At 35.0% G+C, this 20592-nt stretch overlaps 10 protein-coding genes and 6 pseudogenes across 16 annotated transcripts, besides 2 other annotated features; 7 read left to right on the top strand and 9 right to left on the bottom strand.

The window, feature by feature from the left end:
- Window positions 1–12594: part of a mobile genetic element that runs on past the window's edge.
- Window positions 497–664, top strand: TVAGG3_1082600 (DNA/RNA polymerases family; the record flags this gene model as incomplete). The annotated part of the gene is made up of 1 exon (XM_051256728.1): window positions 497–664. One exon carries the CDS (start codon window positions 497–499, stop codon window positions 662–664), a length of 168 nt encoding a protein of 55 aa, XP_051076086.1.
- TVAGG3_1082590 (uncharacterized protein) lies at window positions 810–1073 on the top strand (the record flags this gene model as incomplete). The annotated part of the gene is made up of 1 exon (XM_051256727.1): window positions 810–1073. The coding sequence occupies one exon, from the start codon at window positions 810–812 to the stop codon at window positions 1071–1073; it is 264 nt and encodes an 87-aa protein (XP_051076085.1).
- TVAGG3_1082580 (CYTOCHROME B-C1 COMPLEX SUBUNIT 6, MITOCHONDRIAL family) lies at window positions 1123–1833 on the bottom strand (the record flags this gene model as incomplete). Its single annotated transcript, XM_051256726.1, has 1 exon — window positions 1123–1833. The coding sequence occupies one exon, from the start codon at window positions 1831–1833 to the stop codon at window positions 1123–1125; it is 711 nt and encodes a 236-aa protein (XP_051076084.1).
- On the bottom strand, window positions 2478–2867 carry TVAGG3_1082570 (uncharacterized protein; the record flags this gene model as incomplete). The annotated part of the gene is made up of 1 exon (XM_051256725.1): window positions 2478–2867. The coding sequence occupies one exon, from the start codon at window positions 2865–2867 to the stop codon at window positions 2478–2480; it is 390 nt and encodes a 129-aa protein (XP_051076083.1).
- TVAGG3_1082560 (uncharacterized protein) lies at window positions 3118–3696 on the top strand (the record flags this gene model as incomplete). Its single annotated transcript, XM_051256724.1, has 1 exon — window positions 3118–3696. The coding sequence occupies one exon, from the start codon at window positions 3118–3120 to the stop codon at window positions 3694–3696; it is 579 nt and encodes a 192-aa protein (XP_051076082.1).
- Window positions 3725–3925, bottom strand: TVAGG3_1082550 (uncharacterized protein; the record flags this gene model as incomplete). The annotated part of the gene is made up of 1 exon (XM_051256723.1): window positions 3725–3925. The coding sequence occupies one exon, from the start codon at window positions 3923–3925 to the stop codon at window positions 3725–3727; it is 201 nt and encodes a 66-aa protein (XP_051076081.1).
- Window positions 4679–5590, top strand: TVAGG3_1082540 (annotated as a pseudogene). Its single transcript has one exon. A coding segment is annotated over exon 1 (912 nt).
- On the bottom strand, window positions 5977–6852 carry TVAGG3_1082530 (protein of unknown function, DUF4106 family; the record flags this gene model as incomplete). The annotated part of the gene is made up of 1 exon (XM_051256722.1): window positions 5977–6852. The coding sequence occupies one exon, from the start codon at window positions 6850–6852 to the stop codon at window positions 5977–5979; it is 876 nt and encodes a 291-aa protein (XP_051076080.1).
- TVAGG3_1082520 (uncharacterized protein) lies at window positions 6889–7338 on the top strand (the record flags this gene model as incomplete). The annotated part of the gene is made up of 1 exon (XM_051256721.1): window positions 6889–7338. The coding sequence occupies one exon, from the start codon at window positions 6889–6891 to the stop codon at window positions 7336–7338; it is 450 nt and encodes a 149-aa protein (XP_051076079.1).
- TVAGG3_1082510 (protein of unknown function, DUF4108 family) lies at window positions 7355–7774 on the bottom strand (the record flags this gene model as incomplete). The annotated part of the gene is made up of 1 exon (XM_051256720.1): window positions 7355–7774. The coding sequence occupies one exon, from the start codon at window positions 7772–7774 to the stop codon at window positions 7355–7357; it is 420 nt and encodes a 139-aa protein (XP_051076078.1).
- TVAGG3_1082500 (uncharacterized protein) lies at window positions 8156–8995 on the bottom strand (the record flags this gene model as incomplete). The annotated part of the gene is made up of 1 exon (XM_051256719.1): window positions 8156–8995. One exon carries the CDS (start codon window positions 8993–8995, stop codon window positions 8156–8158), a length of 840 nt encoding a protein of 279 aa, XP_051076077.1.
- On the bottom strand, window positions 10185–10670 carry TVAGG3_1082490 (annotated as a pseudogene). The gene has a single exon. A coding segment is annotated over exon 1 (486 nt).
- On the top strand, window positions 10733–11151 carry TVAGG3_1082480 (annotated as a pseudogene). Its single transcript has one exon. A coding segment is annotated over exon 1 (419 nt).
- A 1796-nt stretch (window positions 12595–14390) lies between the features above and the next one.
- On the bottom strand, window positions 14391–15394 carry TVAGG3_1082460 (annotated as a pseudogene). Its single transcript has one exon. A coding segment is annotated over exon 1 (1004 nt).
- A 263-nt stretch (window positions 15395–15657) lies between these two features.
- Window positions 15658–15876, bottom strand: TVAGG3_1082450 (annotated as a pseudogene). Its single transcript has one exon. A coding segment is annotated over exon 1 (219 nt).
- Window positions 15877–17281: 1405 nt separating this feature from the next.
- Window positions 17282–20592: part of a mobile genetic element that runs on past the window's edge.
- TVAGG3_1082430 lies at window positions 19539–20580 on the top strand (annotated as a pseudogene). Its single transcript has one exon. A coding segment is annotated over exon 1 (1042 nt).

The raw sequence follows: 20592 nt of genomic DNA, 5'->3' as shown, positions 1-20592 counted from the left end.
AAAAACTGGTCCGATTGGATGCGATAAGTTCGACTCAGATGAAAAAATATACTATGTCGACCTTAACGCCGCATACATGAGGTTCGTCCAATATATCCCGACTGGAATTCCAAACGAAGATGGAGAGTTCCCAGGAAGGAACTATACAGTTGGAAAAGTCATACAACAACTGTATGATATTAGGAAAGCTTCAAACCCCAAACTTGCAATGACACTCAAATTGCTTATGAATTCGACATGGGGATATTCCATTAAAAAACCTCAAGAGATGAAGAGTAAACATTATGAGAAGGTCGACAACTTTGTTGAAAGGTTTTCTTTTGTTTTGAAGTACGAATTCACTCAAGGTCAAAGTGGCTTAGTAACCACATTAAAACCTATTGTCGAACATTGGTCTTACCCTCAGTTCGCAAAAGCAGTCCTTGACAACTACAACAAATTCTTCTCGGAAGTCAAATCCAAAGTGAAGGTTTACTATGAGAACATTGACGCACTCATGACGAACGAAGAAGGATACAACAAACTCATTGAAATGGGTATGGTCGGTGAGAAGATGGGTCAATTCAAATTGGACAAAATTTTCACCGAAGTTCATGTCCTCTCCAAGCGTAAGTACTGGGGTGTTAAAGAAGATGGTGAAATAGTTAAACATTGCATGAAGTAAAAAATTTTTATTCGAATTTGAATCGGACAGGTCGAGTTACACCATTCTTGGTCTCAAACTCATATATAACCTGTTTGTCTGTATTTTCGTCGACTATGGCACGAGACACAAACATTGACCAAACGGACAAAAAGTGTCATTTCGGATGGTCACGCAGCCAATCGCATTCGAGCACTTCGAAGAAGCCTTACGTTCCAAGGAAGAGGGTGTCTGGTGCAAGGGAGAGGTCATGAGACTCTACGAGCAGTACATCCTCAATGCCTGGGAGGACAAATCGTCCTTGGATTGGCAAATCTACCAACTCCTCTGGGACGACCTCCTACGCAACTGGGATGACGAAAGAGTCCAATTCAAAGGTCGGGAACTAATTTTGCAAATTGACCTTAATTTCACATACTTATCCAAATAAACACCTAAATTTACTTGGGGTTTCCCCCTAAAATAAAATTTTTTTACTCTTAGAACCACTCGAGGTTCTCCTTACGATTGTTGAGCTTGTCACCGTCAATGTGTCTGACCCTCGTCTTCTTGTCTGGATTTGGAACCCATTGAATTGCGACAAGCTTGCCCATGGAGATTGAACCGCGATTCCGAAGGTTAAGGTTCAAGTGTCCCAAGTTGTTGAGGACTGGGGTAAGAACCTTGCCTGTCTCCTTGTTGCGGATTTGGTATGGGTAGGGTTGGGAAATTTCGTAAGCGTCATCGGCAACAAGGGTTGCCCAAACTTCCTCTTCTTCGTGTTTCTCTTCTTCATCTTCTTCCTCTTCTTCTTCGTGTTTCTTTTCTTCCTCTTCTTCCTCGACAATTCCTTCTTCAATTTGGTACTCACGAATTACGGTGTTGGAGGTTCTGTCCTTTCCGAGTACCTTCCAGATGGCATCTATCTCTTCGAAGAAACGGTAGATGAGTCTGGCAAGGTCTCGGTTCTCTCTCGCGTAAATGCGCAAGGTTTCCGTCAAATCATTCAGGACTTTCTCATTGGAAGCTTGGTTCATGAGGAACTCACCTTTAAGTCCCTTCATCTCTTCCATAAGACTACTTTGGAGAGTCTTAACGGTGTTTGTCAGATGAGCTTTCAAATTCAAAATTTGAATTTGAACTGGGCGCTTGTCTGGCAACATTGAAAGGACATCTGCCATTGTGTTCGGCTTCGGTGCTTGTTCGGACATCGAAAAAATGAAGTGGTTTGAGAATGGCGGTTTTACTTCAAAAAGCTTGTTATGACGGTTAAGTCATACAACAAGTTTAAAATAATATCTTGTTCTTCTTCTGAACGTTTGTTGTCTCTTCCGATAAAAGTTTGGAACATGAGAACCAAAAAACGTTTTTTGAGATTGCGGAAGAGTTCAGGCAAACGTTCATATTCTGGATATGTTGGGAGCAGTTCAAAACATCTGAGCTGACTTTCGGACAAAATTGGGACAATGTCAGAAAATTCATCTTTGGTCGGACTGCTTGAAGGTAAGTCCCTTACATGTAAGTAGCTCTGGTAAAGTCTTCTCATTTCTGCTAACTTTTGGAGTATAGCTTCGTAGTTTAGAAGTTTTAATTTTAATTGTCTTATTCCACTCTTTACTTCTAAACGGTAACTATCCATGAGGTCAAGAGTAGCTTTGGTAGCTTTAAGTGGAGCTATCTGTTCCTTGACTTGTGCAATTTTGGTTGCAATTGTGGTTTGAGCTCCTTCAAGTTCGCCGTCTATGTCGTTCTCAACACCTTCAACCATAGCTTGCAACTCTTCATCGGTCCATTGAGTTTGGTGTGGGACGAATTTAACTTGCTTCATTCAAAAAATGAAAAAAAATGTTTTTACTCAAAACGTTAAGGTTGACTGAACTGGTTGGATGTCGCCTTCACAGGTTATGTAGAACGGCTGACCCGAGAAGTGAAGGAGAGACTGAATTGCCAATTTCATATGGGGTAGGGGGTTCTCCTTGTTTGGTATTTTTATCCAAGGACGTTTGTTTAGGAACTTAACAAGAGCTTCTCTTTTGGCGTCCTTTATGCCATCGTAGGCTGTCCCGTCTGGTATTTGAATTGGAATTCCAGTCGAAGTCTCGAGCTGAAGTGTAGACCTTCCAGAAATAGTGGTGAACTTGACCTTGGGCTTCATTACCCTGCGCAAGTACTGCTTAACAACTTCATTTATCTCTATAAGGTAAATTGCCTCGTCAAATCCTTCTGGTATTCCGAGTCCTTCCATCCGACAGGAAAATATTTTCCCGACAACTGGAAAAAATTTTCCCGACGACAGGAAGGACTCTTCCAGTTGTCCGTCCGTAAACCATTCAAATTTTCGAAAATTGAGAACTTTTGGTCGAACTTCAGAAAAAGTTTTTCCTTCCGACAGGAAAGGTTTTTCCTTCCGACAGGAAAGGTTTTTCCTTCCGACAGGAAAGGTTTTTCCTTCCGACAGGAAAGGTTTTTCCTTCCGACGGTTAAGCCACAAACAGATGTCCGACGTACCACCAACCGAGCCCATTCCCAAACCAGAGGAACCTAAAGCACCAGCCCCTGCACCTCAGCAACCTCAGTTCCAGCAAGTCCCTCCACCAAATTACTACCAATTTCCACCTCAAGGTTACTACCTACCACAAGGCTTCCCGAACTACCCTCCTCCTCAGCCTATGCCTTACTTCCCCAACCCTTGGATGTTTATGCAAAACCCTGCCCCACAATTCCAATCTCAATCCAAGAGAGACCAAGAGTTCGAAGAAGGTCTGAACCGTTTACGCAAAGATTATGCCACAGCCCCTATGGAAGACGACAGGCTTTCAGTCTCTTCCCTAAGGTCGACAGATTCGACTCGTACCACAGATTCGGTTCGTGACCGTGAAGACTACCTCAAGCAGTCTGAGAGACTCTTCATCCTACAACCATTTACAGTTGGAGCTCTCAAGAACATGCGCAATTACGAAGGTCAGACACCAGCTGGAGACCGCAAAACAGACGTACTCGCAAGAGCAGTCCAACTGGTCAAGACAAAGACTGAGATAGTCGACTTCATTCTTGCAGCTTGCCCATACAAGTAAAAAAATAAACAATTACGAGTTAAACTTTTTATTCTTTCTTTTCTGAGTTGTTTAGAGCTGGTTTCTCTTGTAGGAACCTTTCGTACTCTTCCATGGTCATGTAATTGCGAATTTGGTACGCAATTCCAGGTTCGTTGTTTTTGAACCTTACGTATGTAACGCTTCCATCCTCCTCAGGGAAGTAAGCTGCTAACATCTGACCAAGTTTTCTCGGTGACTCGGAGCTCATAAAAATGTCACTTTTAAACGTTAAGTTTTTAGTCTTATTTTACCCTTTGTTTACCCTTTGTTTGTCAAGGTAGTATTGGAGTGCAATTTCTCCAAATTCTCTGTGTCGGAGTTCTTCAGCATTTTCCAAGGTGTTCCTGGAGAACTCAAAGAAGTTGTCAAGAACATACTGCCATGCTGCTCTTCTGAGTTCGTCGGTATTTTGGAAGTGTTGCACCTTCGAGTCTTCGGACATGAAAAAATAACACTTTTTCTATTAAACCGTTTTGGCATTTCTCATGAGTGAGTATAGTTCTGCCGAACCATTGGAAGAGAAGAAGTACCCTTGCTGGCAAAAGACAAAAATAGTTGCCTTAGTTGTCATTGCAATTGTACTCGTAATTGAATTCATTGTACTTCTCTTCACGTACATAAAACTCAAGGACGGCATATGCTTTAAGAAGCTACCATCTTACTAAGACTAAACACTTAGATTTTTCAAGCTTGACTTTTTACAATTTGAATTTTACACCCAAAAATATATTTTAGGGTAGATGGGTATATCTAACCTGTTTTCTAACCTCTTTTCTACCCTCTTGAATTTGTCATGAGTTTTACTCAGAATTCGGCAAAAATATATTTTAGGGTAGATGGGTATATCTAACCTGTTTTCTAACCTCTTTTCTACCCTCTTGAATTTGTCATGAGTTTTCCCGAAATAAAAAATAAAGTTGGTTTTTTTAAAAAAATATTTTTTTATTTTTATTGTAAGAACATGTTAGCAACAACAGCACCAAACTCGTTAGTCATGAACCCAACTTCAATGTTAGTAGAGATGAAAAGCTTCATTCCTTCTTCATATACTTTCGAAACAGAAATCCAGAAGATAAAGCAAGAACTTCTCCAAGGAGATTTAGATTGCACTGCGAAAGATGAAACAAATGAACAGTATCTTTATGAAATGCAGGATATTATTGACCATCTACCTAAACTTCCTGAAATACAACAACAAAAACTCACTATTCCAGAATTCGATGAAATAGAAGTCAAAGCAACTGACTCAGTAGAAATAAAGAAGTTCATACGAAAGGTTAACTATGAATTCCTTGGTTTTCATTGCAACCACAAAGTCATGGACAAAGATTGCGATATGGTATATAAGAACATCTCTGACATATACAAATCTGGGGAGTTTAAGACCTACGACAACTTTGTTTCGTTAGTTGCAAAATGTGTATGGCAGATAAGAGATAAAGATAGAAGAGGTAAGGTATGGAACGAACAGATAAAACCAGCAACTTTTGAGTTAAAGAAAACCATTGACGCCTTAGTCATACTAGCAGGTAAGGTTTCAGAATATAACGCAAAAATGAACCCACAATGTTCTAAATGTAAAGCAGCAATGAGGAAATATAACTACTCCGTCAAAGAGATAGAACGTATGAGAAACGACTATGCTGACTTAAAGAAAGAAGTAGAGAAACCAGCAGAAGATAAAATGGACATGTTGACATTTCTAAACAAAAACTATCCAACAGCTGACGATTTCCTTCTTTCAGATGTCAAGAAGAAATATAAAGAAACTTTCGGCATTGTGAAAACATTCGATATCCTTCGTGAAGAAATAGAAGCTACAAAACTGTTTAGAATTTCACGAATTCACAATGTTTACCATGTAAAACGCTTATAAAATAACTGGGGTAGAAATGAGGGTAGAAAACGGGGTAGATATACCCTTCTACCCTAAAATATATTTTTATTGAATTCTGAGTAAAATTCTGAGTAAAATAATTTTTAGGGCTTGTGTCAAACCGTTGAGTTTTCACAAAATTTAAAAAATAACGTTTACCATGTGAAACGTTTATAAAATAACTGGGGTAGAAATGAGGGTAGAAAACGGGGTAGATATACCCTTCTACCCTAAAATATATTTTTGCTGAAAAAAATGACCAAATTTCATGAAATTTCTCTAGACCGACTTTTACAGGGGTAGCCAAAACTCATGAAAATCGTGAAAAATAACAGAGTATTTTGACAACTTCAAACAAGTAGGGTAGATGAACCATTTATTTTTCAAGCTTGACTTTTTACAATTTGAACTTTGTTCGCGTAGATGTGAATTCTGAAAGAAGTATGAGGGTCTTGTATGACTTTGTACTTCTCCCATAGTTCATGTCTGTCAAACTTACCTGCCATGGACTCTTTCATAAGTTCCATGAAATCGTCTTCGGACAATCCAGGGAAAAGTATGATATCAGTAAGTATTCTTTTAACATCCTTACTTAAACTCTTTGCTGTCTGTACACAAATGACAACTGAAATGTTAAAGTGTCTGAGCTTCTTAAGAATTCGACACATGTCTTGTTCTCTATTCTTTAACAAAGGATGAGAAGCAAAGTCATCTAAGATAAGAAGACATCTGTGAGGGTAAGTCTTCCAATCGTAAGATTGCAATTTCTTCGAAATGTATTCTATCTCTTTCTGTTTGTTTCTGAAGTGTTTCTTCTCTAATATTCTCTGCATTTCCTCATTTGGGTCTTTAAACCTCGAATTGACATACTCATTTATAGCATTGTACTTCAAAACTCTTCTTTGGTACTTCTTTATCCAATCCAACAACTCAGAGTCTTTTATACATACTAACTTAGACTTTTTTATAATATCTTTGAACGAATTTACGGTTTGGTCAAATTGACCAGAAGTACTACAAATGACTACTAACTCATAGAATGGGTTCTTCTCATCTAGTTCTTGTTGTTGTGCAGCCATTTTAAGATAAGTGAAAGTCTTGCCCGACCCAGGCGGTGCAATTAGACCTGTTATACCATTCTGAGCAAATAGGAACTTGTCATGTATGGGTTTTATCTGAGCATTTTCTAACTTCCTCTTGTTCTTGTTTAAAACATTCTCAAATTTCTTGTCAATGTCAGCAAACTTTTTTTCTAACATATTTTTAGAAAAATTAAAAATTTTATCTTTTAGGAAATGTCTAGCGATTTCGCTATCTATATTCGAGACAAGCTTTTCGACAGCAAAACATCTGTAGACCATAAAATCTTACATAGTGTAAACAAGAAAGGTGAATTTGTTCTAAAGTTCTGTTTCTGGGAATATGACAAGAACCATAAAACATTAAGCAGAGAAGTCTTAAAATTTGTCAATGACAGACTTGTTGACAGAGATGACGCCGATTGGAAAGCTGAAGTCCAACAAAAGTTCTTAGAATGCAAAGAAGACACATGCGCTGTTCTTGAAGATGAAATAGAAAACAGAATAGAAGAGCTATTAAAGGACAAAGACCTTTTACAAAAATATGGTTCTGAGAAGTTTGACATAACTCCACCAGAGAAGAAGAAGAAGAGAGAGAAGAAAGAAAAGAAAGTAGAAGAAGAGAAGAAAGAACCTGAACCAGAGAAAAAGAAATTTGACATGTAAAAATAAAATTTTATTTTTAGAACATTTCTGGGTCAATGTCAATGTTCTCTTCCTCTTTAGGAGCAAACACTGGCTTAGACTCTAAAATCTTTTTACCCAATTTACCTTGAACTTCAACTATCTTAGACTCATAATATTCATAGTCGTCTGCTTTCTTTGGTTCATAAGGTATAACAAGTTTGTATGCTTTGCCTTCTTCGAGTTTTGAGAACTTTCTGTCAAAATTTTCTTTGACTGTTAACAAACCTTCTATGTCTAAGTCTTCAAATTTCGCACCATTTTTAGTCACAATAGCAAACTTAACTGGTTCGATGTTCCAAACTTTGTCAAATGTAGACTTTTCAAAATGGTAGAAGTAAACATTCAAATATGCGAATGGGTCTAGTTCTTCTTTGACTTCTGTCATGTACTTATTTACTGAGATGAATTTTGTCATCTTTTCTATCGGATAAAAAAAGATTTTTTTTAAAATTTACTCATAAAAATTTTTCTTTGTATATACGCCGTTCTGAACATCTAAAAGATTTTTGACATTTGCCAAGAATGTACGTTTAGAAGCTGCCATATAACCATACTCTTGGCAATATTGTTTATATTCATCGTACAATGACCTTTCATCTAAACACTCAAAGTTAGTCTCATCTATAAACAGTTCATAAACACTCTTGTTTGCTTCTAACAATGTTTGTCTTTCTTCGGTATGTGGAATTTGTCTTGGATTGAACTTTGAAATATCTAATGTCATGAAATATGAGAACAAGTGGTTGTAAAAGTCAGATGTCAAAGTTTCTGACAAAGCGTCAAAATATTCTGTATCTTACATATGAGAATCTGACGTTCTGACAACTACATATCTTCTGTCAGAACTTTCTAACTTCATCGGAACAACATTGTTTGAAACCATGACGAAGTTTGCAACATTTTCACAAACTCTTTGGTCTTTATATTTTCTTTCAACAACTCCAACTTTGTCTGTTATAAGACTCTTCAAAGCATCTGAGTTTAAAACTTTTGTTGTATCTATACTTTGAAGTTCGTTACATACTATAAGTTTCATATTCTCTATTGAAGAGTTAAATTTACCGCAGATGTTTTCTAAGTTTGTCATATTAGGGTTCGAATAGCCCTCTAACAGTTTGCATAAGATATCTGTAAAGAAAGTGTTCTTACCAGTTCCTTGTTTTCCAATTATAATGAGAGCAGTTTCATTTTTAGCACTTGGATGTTGTAAGATGTTTGCAAACCAACATAAGATATACTCATAGACTCTTTCGTTTCCATTGCATATAATTTCTTTGACATGGTCTAACCAAGCTTCTATAACATTTTCTTTCCATTCTACTTGTTCGTATTTATATCCAGTGAAGATAGAATAGAAGTTTGGAGATGGTGTATAGAACTTTATACCACGAACTGAAAAATCTTCTAACTTTGACAATAAGATATCCCAAGCATCTAACATCTTCATACCAACTTGTACGACTTTTATTTTCTTAAGTTTCTGTCTACATTCTTGTTCTGAAACTATGGTTGCTCTTGGTTTGTTAAAGACAACATCCCATTCTTTCATAACATAACATTCTGGGGCAGAGTCAACATAAATGACTAAACGTTTCAAATTCTCGACTGCTTTGTTATAGTCTCTAAATGGACACATATTTCTGAACGCTTGGAAGTCATAAAAATCTGAAACGTCTATTCTGTACATTTTTATAAAAATAAAAAAAATATTTTTTTTATTCTTGACTTTGTTGTTGCATTTGTTCCATTTGTTGCATTTGTTGTTCTTGAGCTATTTGTTGTTGAAGTTGTTCTTGTAGTACAATACTTTCACCAGTTGCATCTTCCAATTCGAAACTTTCTGCCGTCATTGACAAATACATAGGACATAAAAGTTTTACAGGAACAAAGTTTGCGTCAACTAAGGTTAAGTTTATGTTTGCTAAAGTGTTTGAGTTTACTAAAGCTGAAAATTCTGCATTCGAATGAACAATAGGCAAACCAGCAGAGAAAGTGTTGTTTATACGCATGAGTATCTTTTGGTCATAGTAGTTTCTGTCGACATTCGAATAGCACACTTTGAACCTAAGTTTGAAACAATATATAAAATAGGTGTACTTAAAGTCAATGGAATAGACATTCCTTGTATGACACCTTTTCCTGTTATAGGAAACTGTTGGTAGTAAAAACCAGAAATAAGTTTTGTATTATAGCTCATATCGTTTATACTAAACTCAGTCGGACATCCAAACATAATGAAACCTGCTCTAGTTGCAGCACATGTTACATCCGTCCTTAAAGTATTAAATAAGTCAACAAAACCTGTTGGTGGTATATCTGAGTAAGTATCTTCAAAGGAGTATTTTTTACCATTCACAACAATAAAATCTTCTGGTGTCAAAAGAGCAAAACAGGCTTTAGTCGTCATTGTGTTTAAGGTTAGTTTACAATATCCGTCCTTGAGGACTTTGTAAGTTTGTTGTTATAGAATTATATGACTCAGGGTTTTTAGTCGTAATAGTATAAACCATTATATCTTCTGCCATTTATATATATTTAAAAGTTTTTCTGAAAGTGGAGAAGAACTTCATCTAAACTTTCACATGGCGTTTCTTGAAGTTCTCTGTCTAAGAAGTTCAAATATTTTGTAAAGACATAGAACTTTCCTTTTGTCTACACGAACAAACAAAACAGGGGTCTTTCATATCGTTCAAAAGTGTGTAAAGTCCTTTACATGAAATAAAGTCTATATTATTTTTCTTCAAACATCTTTCAAGAAGTTTTGACATTTTTACTTAGCAATATAAATTTAATGAAATGTTGTGGTCGTCAAATATTTTTATGACGTCTGGGAAACTATACTTTAAGTTCAACGTTTCACCTCCTTTCATAACGTATATCTTGTCAATGACATTATATGAAACACCACAGCAACTAATGTCGGGTTCTATTTCTTTGATGTTTATATCGTCTGCCTCTGTCAAAAGTTTCAATAGTTCTTTCAAAACTTCATGAGGTGCAATGACATATGAGTTCACTTTTACAGGGTTGTGTTCGACCAAGTTTAACATTATACCTAAAGCTTGACAAATCTTCTCCTGAGTTTGAAGTTTGTTTTTCAGTTGTTGGTAGTCGTTTCGAATATCTGCAACAGAACTTAAGTCTCTGCTAACTTCAGGATATGTTGGTTGTTCTTTTACAGGAACTATTGTTATACCATCTTCGTCTTCGTATGGTTTCCCCACTTCAACATCTCTTTCTTTGACATTGACAACAACACTTTGACTGTTTGTTTGAGTTGGTGAATTTAACTTCACGTCTGCCACCGCCATTAAACCTTTTGAAACACTTACGCTTCTATTTTTCGGAAATGACATTTACTTAGAATAAAAAGATGGACGTATTCGGATATCTTATTGAATTGAAGCAAAACAAAGTTTACACACACAAACAATACAAGTTCATTGATAGAATAGTTCTTTATACAAACAATGGAAAATGTTATAGAATAGCAGTCTTTGCTGAACAAAAATATTTCATAAAGCAAAGAAAGTTGGTATAACCGAGATGGTGAAAGTTCTTGAAGCAGACAAAAATATAACAACAAAACTGACCGATATTTCTAAAGGAAAGTTTTTAATACAATATTATATCAAAACTGGCGTACTGTCAATATTTGACGGAGAGAAGTCAGTTCAAGAACAACTTACTGACCTGCTGCCAAAATCTGCTCGATGGAAGCTGTCGTTATACCAATCTGAGGAGCCCCAGCAGGTTTCATCGAACGAATCTTCAAAAGAGCATCTTCCGTGAAAAGTGCTATTGGTTTTGTAAACTTCTTTGCTTTCAATTCATCTGGACCGTCTCTGTCACCAGTATATTGTATTTGTACAGTACCAACAGTTGAAATACCACCCATAAAGTCTTCTGAGTCAGCAAATGGAATGCCAAGCCAAAGTTTGAACGGTCTCCATTTGTATATTGAGTTTTTTGAGCTCCTGTATGGGTCCATACTTTCACATATGGCATAATAGAACTTTGCATTTCAGGGTTAATGGTTGTTGTGAAGTTGTTGTTAAAGTTCATAGCATCTAATGTCAAGTTGTATGACCTCATATCTTCAACTGTGGAATATTCTTCTCTTGGATAGTATTTGCCATCTATGTTTATATGGTATTTAATACCAGGGTTGTAGAAGCAAGAATAGTCATTTATAGTTCGTCTGAACAGTACAAACATAGTATCTGCATGTTTCATTGCAGTTGTTAAGCAATATCTGTTCTTGCACCTGGGTCAGCACTTTGGTTTCCAACTTCACCTGCAAAGTCTTTGACAGATATTTGGTGTATAGGGAACATAAGTGGAACTGCAATATATTTGGCAGCTAAAGCATTTGAAATATCTGGGTCCAACATATAGACTGCAAGTCTGCTTTCTATTCTCTTGCATTCAAATTTTTCGCATGTGAACTTAACTGGGTCCCAAGCAGTTCCAGCAGCATTGAAATAATAGTTTACTTCAGTGTTGAAGTTTGAGAAACCAAAGTCTAAGTCAACTTTGTCTTTGCAAAAGTCGGCGAATGACGTTTGATTTGCTCCCTTTAACGTCTGTAAGAGTGAATGGGTCTTGTGTTGGTGCAATGACTAAGTTATTTTGCTTGGAGTAAGTTCGATAGAAATTTTTCCTGCCCAGTTTGGCAAGTATCTTAAAAACCTGAAGATGAGGAAAGATGACAAAGGAACTCTAAGTTTCAGTTTTACTTTGGTTACTGCTGCTGCAGTTTGTCCAGAAAGGTTACATAAACTCCTGGAACGTTAGGGTCAAGTCTTCTTATTTTCTCAATAGTTGCATACTGGTCTGTTTGTTCTCTAGCTTGTGGTTGTACTGAGTTTCTCAAAGCGAACCATTCATAGTTTGCCCATGTTACTGTTTGAACTAAGTCAGAGTTAGAATATATCTTATATCCCATGAAAACTTCTGGAGCATATTGGTATCCGACATAGAAAATTCCATTGCAACCTTTCTTGTCAGACAACTTGGCAGAAGGTTTTATTTCAATGTCTTGTTCCACGTATAAGAAAGAGTTGTCAATAGAAATTATATGAAACCTGTCGCAAGCAATATCTACTGTTGTTGAAGAACCTTCTCCAAATCACCTACGTTTCCATAAGAAACAGCAGTTGTATATTCGTAAGTTCCAGGAACTATTTCTGACCTTCTAATGGCATTGTCGCATTCGTTATACCATTCGGAAACATTTCCATTCATGGCATCCAAAACTGTTGGCGTTATATTCTGAGCGGCGTACATTTCATATGAGTAAAAATATAGAATAGTTGGATTTATATGTCATAATAGAACCCACTCCGACCAAGCTTTACTTTCTTCCTGACTGAGTTTTTAACTCTTCTTTTTCCTTCATTGCCCTCTGCTTGAAGTTGTTGCATCTTTGCATTATGTTCATCTAGTATGTTGCAAATTTCCCATGTCCTTTTTGCCTTTTGGCTCTGGTCGCCCATCTCAGGTAACCTATATCCTAGAAAGAGTTTGTCATAGTCTGTATTTGAGTCGTCGCTTATTGTTTGCATGACTCTGTCCTGAGTTTCTGGTTCAAGCTCTTCAAACAGTGCCTGTCCATATGGAATATGCTCGTTTCCAAATATATGTTTTTGTAGCCATTCTGGTTTTCTTCCATGTTACCAACAATATCTTTTGTGAATGGGAAAGCTTTTACCCAATCTTTCAGTCTTGCGTCGTTTATTTCTGTAGTTGGTTTTTTTTTGTCAAGGAACATGTTTTTCAATACTAACATTTCATTTGGTACTGTCCATTTGAGTTTTCTTAAATATTCATCCCTTCTCAGTTCATTGTCTGCAAAGTAAGTTTTTATGACATTTTGCAAACTTTCGTTTGCAAGGTCATGTACAATAGGTTCTCTTCCTTCGCTCTCCCTAACTTTCTTTCTAAACTCTTCACCAAATATACCATCTCTATGGTTCTGTGTAGTTCTTTGAGATAAATGTTCTAGAACGTCAGGTGTTATATTTCCATCAGCCATGTTCATTTCATACTGGTTCAAAATATCTGCATCTTTTATCTTTCAATGGCATTAAAGCCGCGCTGAAAATACCAGCTACATCTGGTTCACCATTCACTTCCATTGCGTCTACAACTTCTTGGAATTGAGGTTGTAAGTTTATGAACCACCTATCTGGATTAGCTTTATGACCCCATCTCATTGTAGTTCCATCGTCTGCAGAAACAAAAGTAGGTTTGTTTTCCATCTTGGCTAGGTTCTGAATGAACTTTAAACAATGTTTCATTTCTATATGTTTTCTTGAAATTTAACCTTTTATCTTCACCGAGTTCATCCGAAGATTGAACGTTAAATGCTCGTAAGTAAAAAAGGGTTGTATTTGTGTACATTTTTTTTCAGTTCTTCCATTCTATGCTGGATATTTTCATCTGATGTTGGAGTCTTTTGTATGTCGGCAAACATTTTTCGATATTCTTCTACTATGTCAGCCGAATTTTTTTTAGACTCTTGGAAATATTCCATATTCTCCGCATACTCTTGTTGAGGGTCAAGATTTTTCGGCTGTTCCAAATCTTCATCTAGTTCTGTGAAGTTAGTTTCCAAAGGAGTGACTTGTTCGTTTCCTTCAGGCTCTTCTAGCTGTTGTTGCTGAACTATTTCTTCCATGTCTGGTTGTATCTGAACTTCTTCCTGTGGAGTTTCTTGTACCTCATCTGCTGGCATTTCATATATTCCGAGACCGTTTCAACAATTTCCCTATCTACGTCATCCGCATTCATAAGCTTTTGTTCTTTCGTTCCGTCTCTATTTTTTACGCGTTTCATGACGAAAGTTGAATTGTCATTTAGCTCTGACATCAAATATCTCGGAGTAAATTCATCCATGTCATTTGGATGATATGCTATTAAATCATATCCCTTAGCGAGCTTGTATTTTCCAGGTTTTGAGATTATATCCGTTTTGGTGCTGAGCCATAAAGCTAAATAGGTTCGGGTCAGTATTTCCATCCTTGAACTTTCCAATAGCTTCTTTATATCTGTCACTAAAGTCAACAGTATCTGGGAAACCACACTCTTCTTTAAGCATTTTTAAGAATTCTTGGTTTCCTTGTTCTCTACTTCTTTTATGTCCTTGCTCTGTTTGTGGTTGTTGTTGTGCAGGGTTTTGAACTGTTGGTTGCTGTGCTGGTTGTTGTGTTGGTTGTTGTGCTGGTTGTGGAGGTGGTTGTTGTGCTGGTTTTGGTGCATGCCTGTGTCTGTGTCCATGTGACGATGTAAATGTTCTAGGTAGTCCTGGTGCAGGTGCTTCTCTTGGAGGGTTTGGTGGTATATAAGTTCCACCAGCTGGCACATATGTTCCATCTGCAGCGTAATGTCCTACCTGACTTTTCGTTTTAAGAAAGCATTTACTAGGTCTGTTTTGGTCTGTTGTAACTCTTTTTCTTGACTTTTCACAACAGTTGCTCTAACGGCGTCATAGGCACTTTGAACTGCCTGTCTCGTTGCTGCATCTGTTATTTTTCGTCATATTTTGTGCTACTTCTTTTAACTCTTTGTCGAAACCTTCAGACTTCAGTTTCTTTCCAGATGAGAAGTCGTTCACTTGTTTCACCTTACTATGAAGAGCTTCGAAAGCGTTCTTAAAGTCAGCATTTGTTAAAGCTTCATTTGAACTGTCTTCATCCGCTTGTATTTTTGTCCTTATTGACCCTATGAGTTGGGCTGCTTTAGCGTTGGCTTGGGCATCTAACCAGTCATTGTTAGCTTTTATATATTCTGCGCTTTTCATTGCCTTTTGCATAGCCGCGTCGTTATTTTTACTTTCTTGTGCTAAGTTTTCATACTGTACGGTTTGGTTTTGCAACTGTAAAAGTTTTTCTGCCTTTACAGTTGCTTCAACTTCTTTTTTATACTCATCGCTATCCATATATGTCTTCAGGGCTTTTTGTTTTATTTCTTCATCTTTCAGTACTTTATATTGAGTAGTATGGTTTTTCAAATTTATGACATCTTGTTCCATTTTTGCTACTTCTGCTGCTTTTTCTGACACTTTTTTTGCATATTCCTCTGTACTTAGTTCTTTCAGTTGTTCTTCTTTCTTCTTTTTCTCTACGTTAACTCATTGAGTTTCTTTGTGTGTCTGTCATATTCTAGTTTCTTTTCGTTTTCACTTATTTGTTTCTGTATGTCTATGTTTGACTTTTTGACATCTGATATTTGATTTTTGAGTGAACTCAAATTCATTTGACTTTGAGGGTTATAGGCTGTTCCGTCTGCAGCTCCACCATAGCCTGCCATTTTCGCTAAAAGTGCCGCTCTTAAACCTCCACTCTGTGCACCAACAACTCGGTTTAAAAGCATAGGATTGCTTGACATTTGTTGCAACATAGTGGGGTCATTCAGCATTTGTTGTTGCAACTGTTGTTGTGGTGTCAGTCTTACTATTGGATGTTTCAATGCTCTCTTCCTCTTACGTATATTCTTACGTATCTTACGTGGCATTTAAGTGAAGTTAAAAAGCGGCTTTTGACAGATGTTTATATGACACTTCTTGTTCAGCACAAAAAACTACTCGGTCAAAGTGTTGTCAGTTTTGTAAAATAACCGTCCTATCTCCGTGCCTATGACGAAGAAGTCTTGAAAATTCAAGAGGGTAGAAAAGAGGTTAGAAAAGAGGTTATATCTAACCTTCTACCCTAAACATTATTTTTGTCTGATTTTACGAAGAAGTCTTGACAAAACATTTACGAAGAAATCATGACAAAACATTTACGATGAAGTCTTGACAAAACATGAAAACATATATAATTTGTGAAAAGCTCCTGGAAGACCTCCGAATAAAAACTTCATTTATGTGGGCTAGAAGGCACGAAGTGCCTGGAAGGACACCCCAAGAAAAAAAAAACTTCATTATACCAATCATCCTCAGGGCTAGAAGGCACGAAGTGCCTGGAAGCCCCACTACCTTTTTTTTTTTTTTTTTTTTTTTTTTTTTCAATTACAATACAATAGGACAATATATTGTAATTGTAAACTCCTTTCGAAAAACGATTTTCGAATGTGACAGTAGTAGATGAGTGCGGGTTGTGTGACTTTTTTTGTTACATCTATATATAGACGATGCATTAAAATATATTTATTTATAAATCATTAAAAAATTAACATTAATTTTAAAATAATTTATTTTTTTATCTTTTATAAAAGAAGCTATATATAGATGATGTCAGATATTCCGCGATTAATTAAACATTGTTTAAATCCTGAATGGGTTAAACTTCAATTTAAAAATGAAGATTGTGAATTATTAAAATGAATATGAAAGCCAAAATAAGCTAATGAGGTATAAATATAATGATAAAGAATATTTAATTTCATGGAATCAATGGAGTCATAATCAAAGACCTCATAAACGAGAAGAAGAAATTGAAAATAATGAAATGGAAATCATTGATGACATTAAAGAGGATGGAATTCCTAAATTTTGTAGAAAAACCTTTAGAACTAAGTTAGGAGCATATAAACGTAGAGTATTAAATCCTGAATATCTTAAACATATATTTAAAAAGGAAGACTGTGAATTATTAAACGTTAATGAATATGAAAATGCTAAATCAAAACTGAGATATAAATATATTGGAAGTGATGAAAGGTGTAAAGATAAAGATAAAGTTTATTCAGTTTCATATAATAACTGGCACACGTTAGGGATAAGAAAACATTTAAGAGATTATGGTAAAAGTTCTGAATTCTTCAAATCTAGTATGTACGAGAGAATAAAAGAAATTAGAAATAATTATTTTCATGAATGAAAAATAAACTTTAAAAATTCATGTCTTACATTTTTTGAATAATTTATTTTTTTAATTCGTATGAAAATGAGTGTCAAGACTAACGACGTTAAAAAATTGGGATTCACAAACGAGGAAATAAAGGATATATTAGAGGAGGCGAGTTATGAAGTTAATAAATATTATTTAAGAAATTGTCAAAAATTCGCGGAGTTATTAAATGATTTAGATTATGATGGAAAAATGAATAAAGATGATGTTATAAATTTTTTATATCCCACATCTGAAGAAGAAAAACCTAAAGAACCTGATGTTTTCCCTGAATATTATGAAGAACGGATTAAAGATGATGAATATGATGAAATTGAAAGACTGGAAAAAATAAGAGATGAAATAGATGAAAAAATTAAGGAATTAAGAGAAGTTGAAAAATATAATGAGAATGAAGTAGAGGTTTAATGAATATCCCAGCTTCAGAATCAGAAGTTCAAAAATCTCATGAAGAAAGATATAAAAATTACTTTTTGGAATCTACTAAAAATTTATTAGATGGTGAAATAGATGAAACACTTTCAGAAGAAGGCACAAAATTTATTCATAAACATAAGTTACAATTTATTGACGATGGAGATTATCCATGTATATTACTTTCACCTCCTCTTGATTCTGAAAAATTCAAAAAAAGCACTGAAAAATGTAACATATGCAACAAATACGATTAAGAAAGAAGACCATGATATTTACACAAATTATTATTTAAATAAATGTACAGGTGTTGATAAAGTTTTTGATTTGTTAGATAAAATATCAAAAGAAACAATTGGTACATATAAAATTTTATGCGATTGTGGTTTCATTATTGAAGATACCAATAATGTTTCATATGAAAGAACAGCACCGAAGGAAGACGAAGTTGAAAAGTCTATACCATTCGTTATTAAGAACATAAAAGATATGAAAACTTATAAACATTATATTTATTCATTTATTTCAGAAAAAATGGAAGCAACCCATAAAACATCATCTCATCATTTTATAGCTATTCATACATTCCTTTTCAAAGTTGTGAAATTAAATAAGACAGGAATTAGATTTAATGTATCAGGGTATGCATTCTTGAGTAAATTAAAATGTATTCGTCACGTCGCAGATGATAAAAATTTATGTGTTCTTAATTCATTTTATGGACTTTAGCCCTAGACTTTAAAAAAAAAATAAACTTTATTTTTATTTATTTTTTAATTTTTTATTCTTACATAAATGAACAAAAACGGAACAGCTAAAATGAATGATAATCAAATAAGAGCCGAAGGTAGAAGGTTATTTAAACGCTTCTATAACATTCCTGATGGTGTTAATCCTAAAACTCGTAGAAGTTATTTAAATGAAGCCATAGATGCATATGAAGGATTTGACATTTCATCAGAAAGTGAGAGGTTAGCAAGAATGTTAAACGTTAATATTGATTTTTATTATTGTGACCCTCAACCAGAAGACGTAGACATAAATAAGGTAGACTTTCCATTAGTGGAATCAATAATGATAGATCCAGAATTTGAAACAGTAAATATTTTATTAACACAGAGTCCATGTGGAAAACTTCACGCTGACAGAATTACAGACGTTGAAGCACTCACAGGATATAAAGTTTGCCCCTTTTGCAAAGAAGAAGTATATTCTATCCGTGATGACCCAGAAAGGAAAAACCAAAGAAGATTTTTAAAACATTGTGAGAAATGTAAAGAAAATAATGGAAGATTAATTCAAGACGTTCAATTGCAAAACACACAACAACCATATACACCACATATCACGAAACAGAAGATATATCAATGGCTATTAGCACATAATTTGCAGGAATATTATAAACCAACAAGATATTATATTACTTTTGACTTCGAAACATTAGAGACTAAAGAAGAACTTCAACTTTCTGAATGTGCAACTTTGAACGCTTACTTAAAACCATTTATGGTATCATCAACTGTCAAAATAAAGCCGCAAACGGACTCTTTGAGTCCTGAAGGTCTTTCAGACCGAAGCGGCGAGGTCGTAGACCGTGATAAAACATTTACGAGGAATTTTTGCTTAACATCAAGTGATTCGTTCATCTCTGATTGGATTGAATTTTTATTTTCAACCTGTTCATTAGTTGCTAAATCAAATATTGAACAATATGAAGAATTAATGAAGCCGCAAACGGACCAAACGGCGGGGACTTTGTCCCATACATTAAATGAAAAACAGAAGGAAGCATTTAAAGAACTTCTAGATGAGGAATTCAATAAAGTGAATATCATAGGTTTTAATTCGGGAAAGTTTGATTTAAATTTAATTCTTCGTGATTTAAACACTGCAAAATGGAAAATAAAATCAATGCTGGGTTTCTTCTTCTCAATTTAAGCAAATCATTGTAAAGAAAACAAACTGTCCATATGAATTAAGATTTATTGACATCAGAAATTATATAGCGGGTGGAACATTAGACCAATTCACTCAAGATTTCGGAAACAATAAATCACGTGTTAAATCCTTTTTCCCTTATCAATTCATCACATGGGAGAATTACGAAGATGAATTATATAAAGTGGAACCATTCACTCAAGATTCATTTTATTCAGCATTAACTCAAGAAACAATATCCGATTCAGATTATCAAATATATCTCAATGATGCTAAAAATTTTGAGAATAGATTAGAATATTTTATTCATTATTGCAATAAAGACGTTGAAATTATGATTGACCCAATTGATAAAATTATTGAAGAAACATTTGTTTATAAAATTGACATGCTTCATAATCTTTCTTTATCATCGAATGCATCAATGATTCGTTACGCGTTAGCATATAAGAACTTCAATCCTAACGAAACATATCCAGAAGAAAATGTGGAATCAAGTTTTGAATTAACAAAAAAGTATTGGAAATATAAAATTGATTCATATAAGAAACAAGATGAAAAAGCAGAAAGGGATACTAAAAACAATGTTTCAATGGATGACTATCAATACTATCACGATTTAATCCTTTCATCTAAATGCAAAATGTGTGGTAAAGCGTTTACATATGCTAATAAACCAACATTAGATAGAATCGATAATGAAAAACCACATACCAAAGAAAATTGTCAGTTAATGTGTTGTTATTGCAATGTCGTAAAATCAAATAAAGATGAAGATGTTCAACGTTTAAGAATCAATTTAAGAAATTATGCATTAAAAAATAATTTACCAATGACTCTAGATTCAGTTGAAGCTTATCACATCCTCCGTAATGGAATTACTGGTGGTTTATCAAATGTTCAACATAGAGTAAATCTTAAAGGAATCACGCACATTAATAAACTTTCATATAATCCAGAAACTAAAACTGTATCAAATGAGGACACTTCCAACATTATGACTCATTTCGTTGGTGTTGACTTTAAT

This window comes from Trichomonas vaginalis, assembly GCF_026262505.1.
Source record: "Trichomonas vaginalis G3 chromosome Unknown ctg_156, whole genome shotgun sequence".
NCBI lineage: Eukaryota > Parabasalia > Trichomonadida > Trichomonadidae > Trichomonas > Trichomonas vaginalis.
The sequence above is the reverse complement of the archived record's forward strand: the minus strand, read 5'-3'. Positions and strand labels throughout refer to the sequence as shown.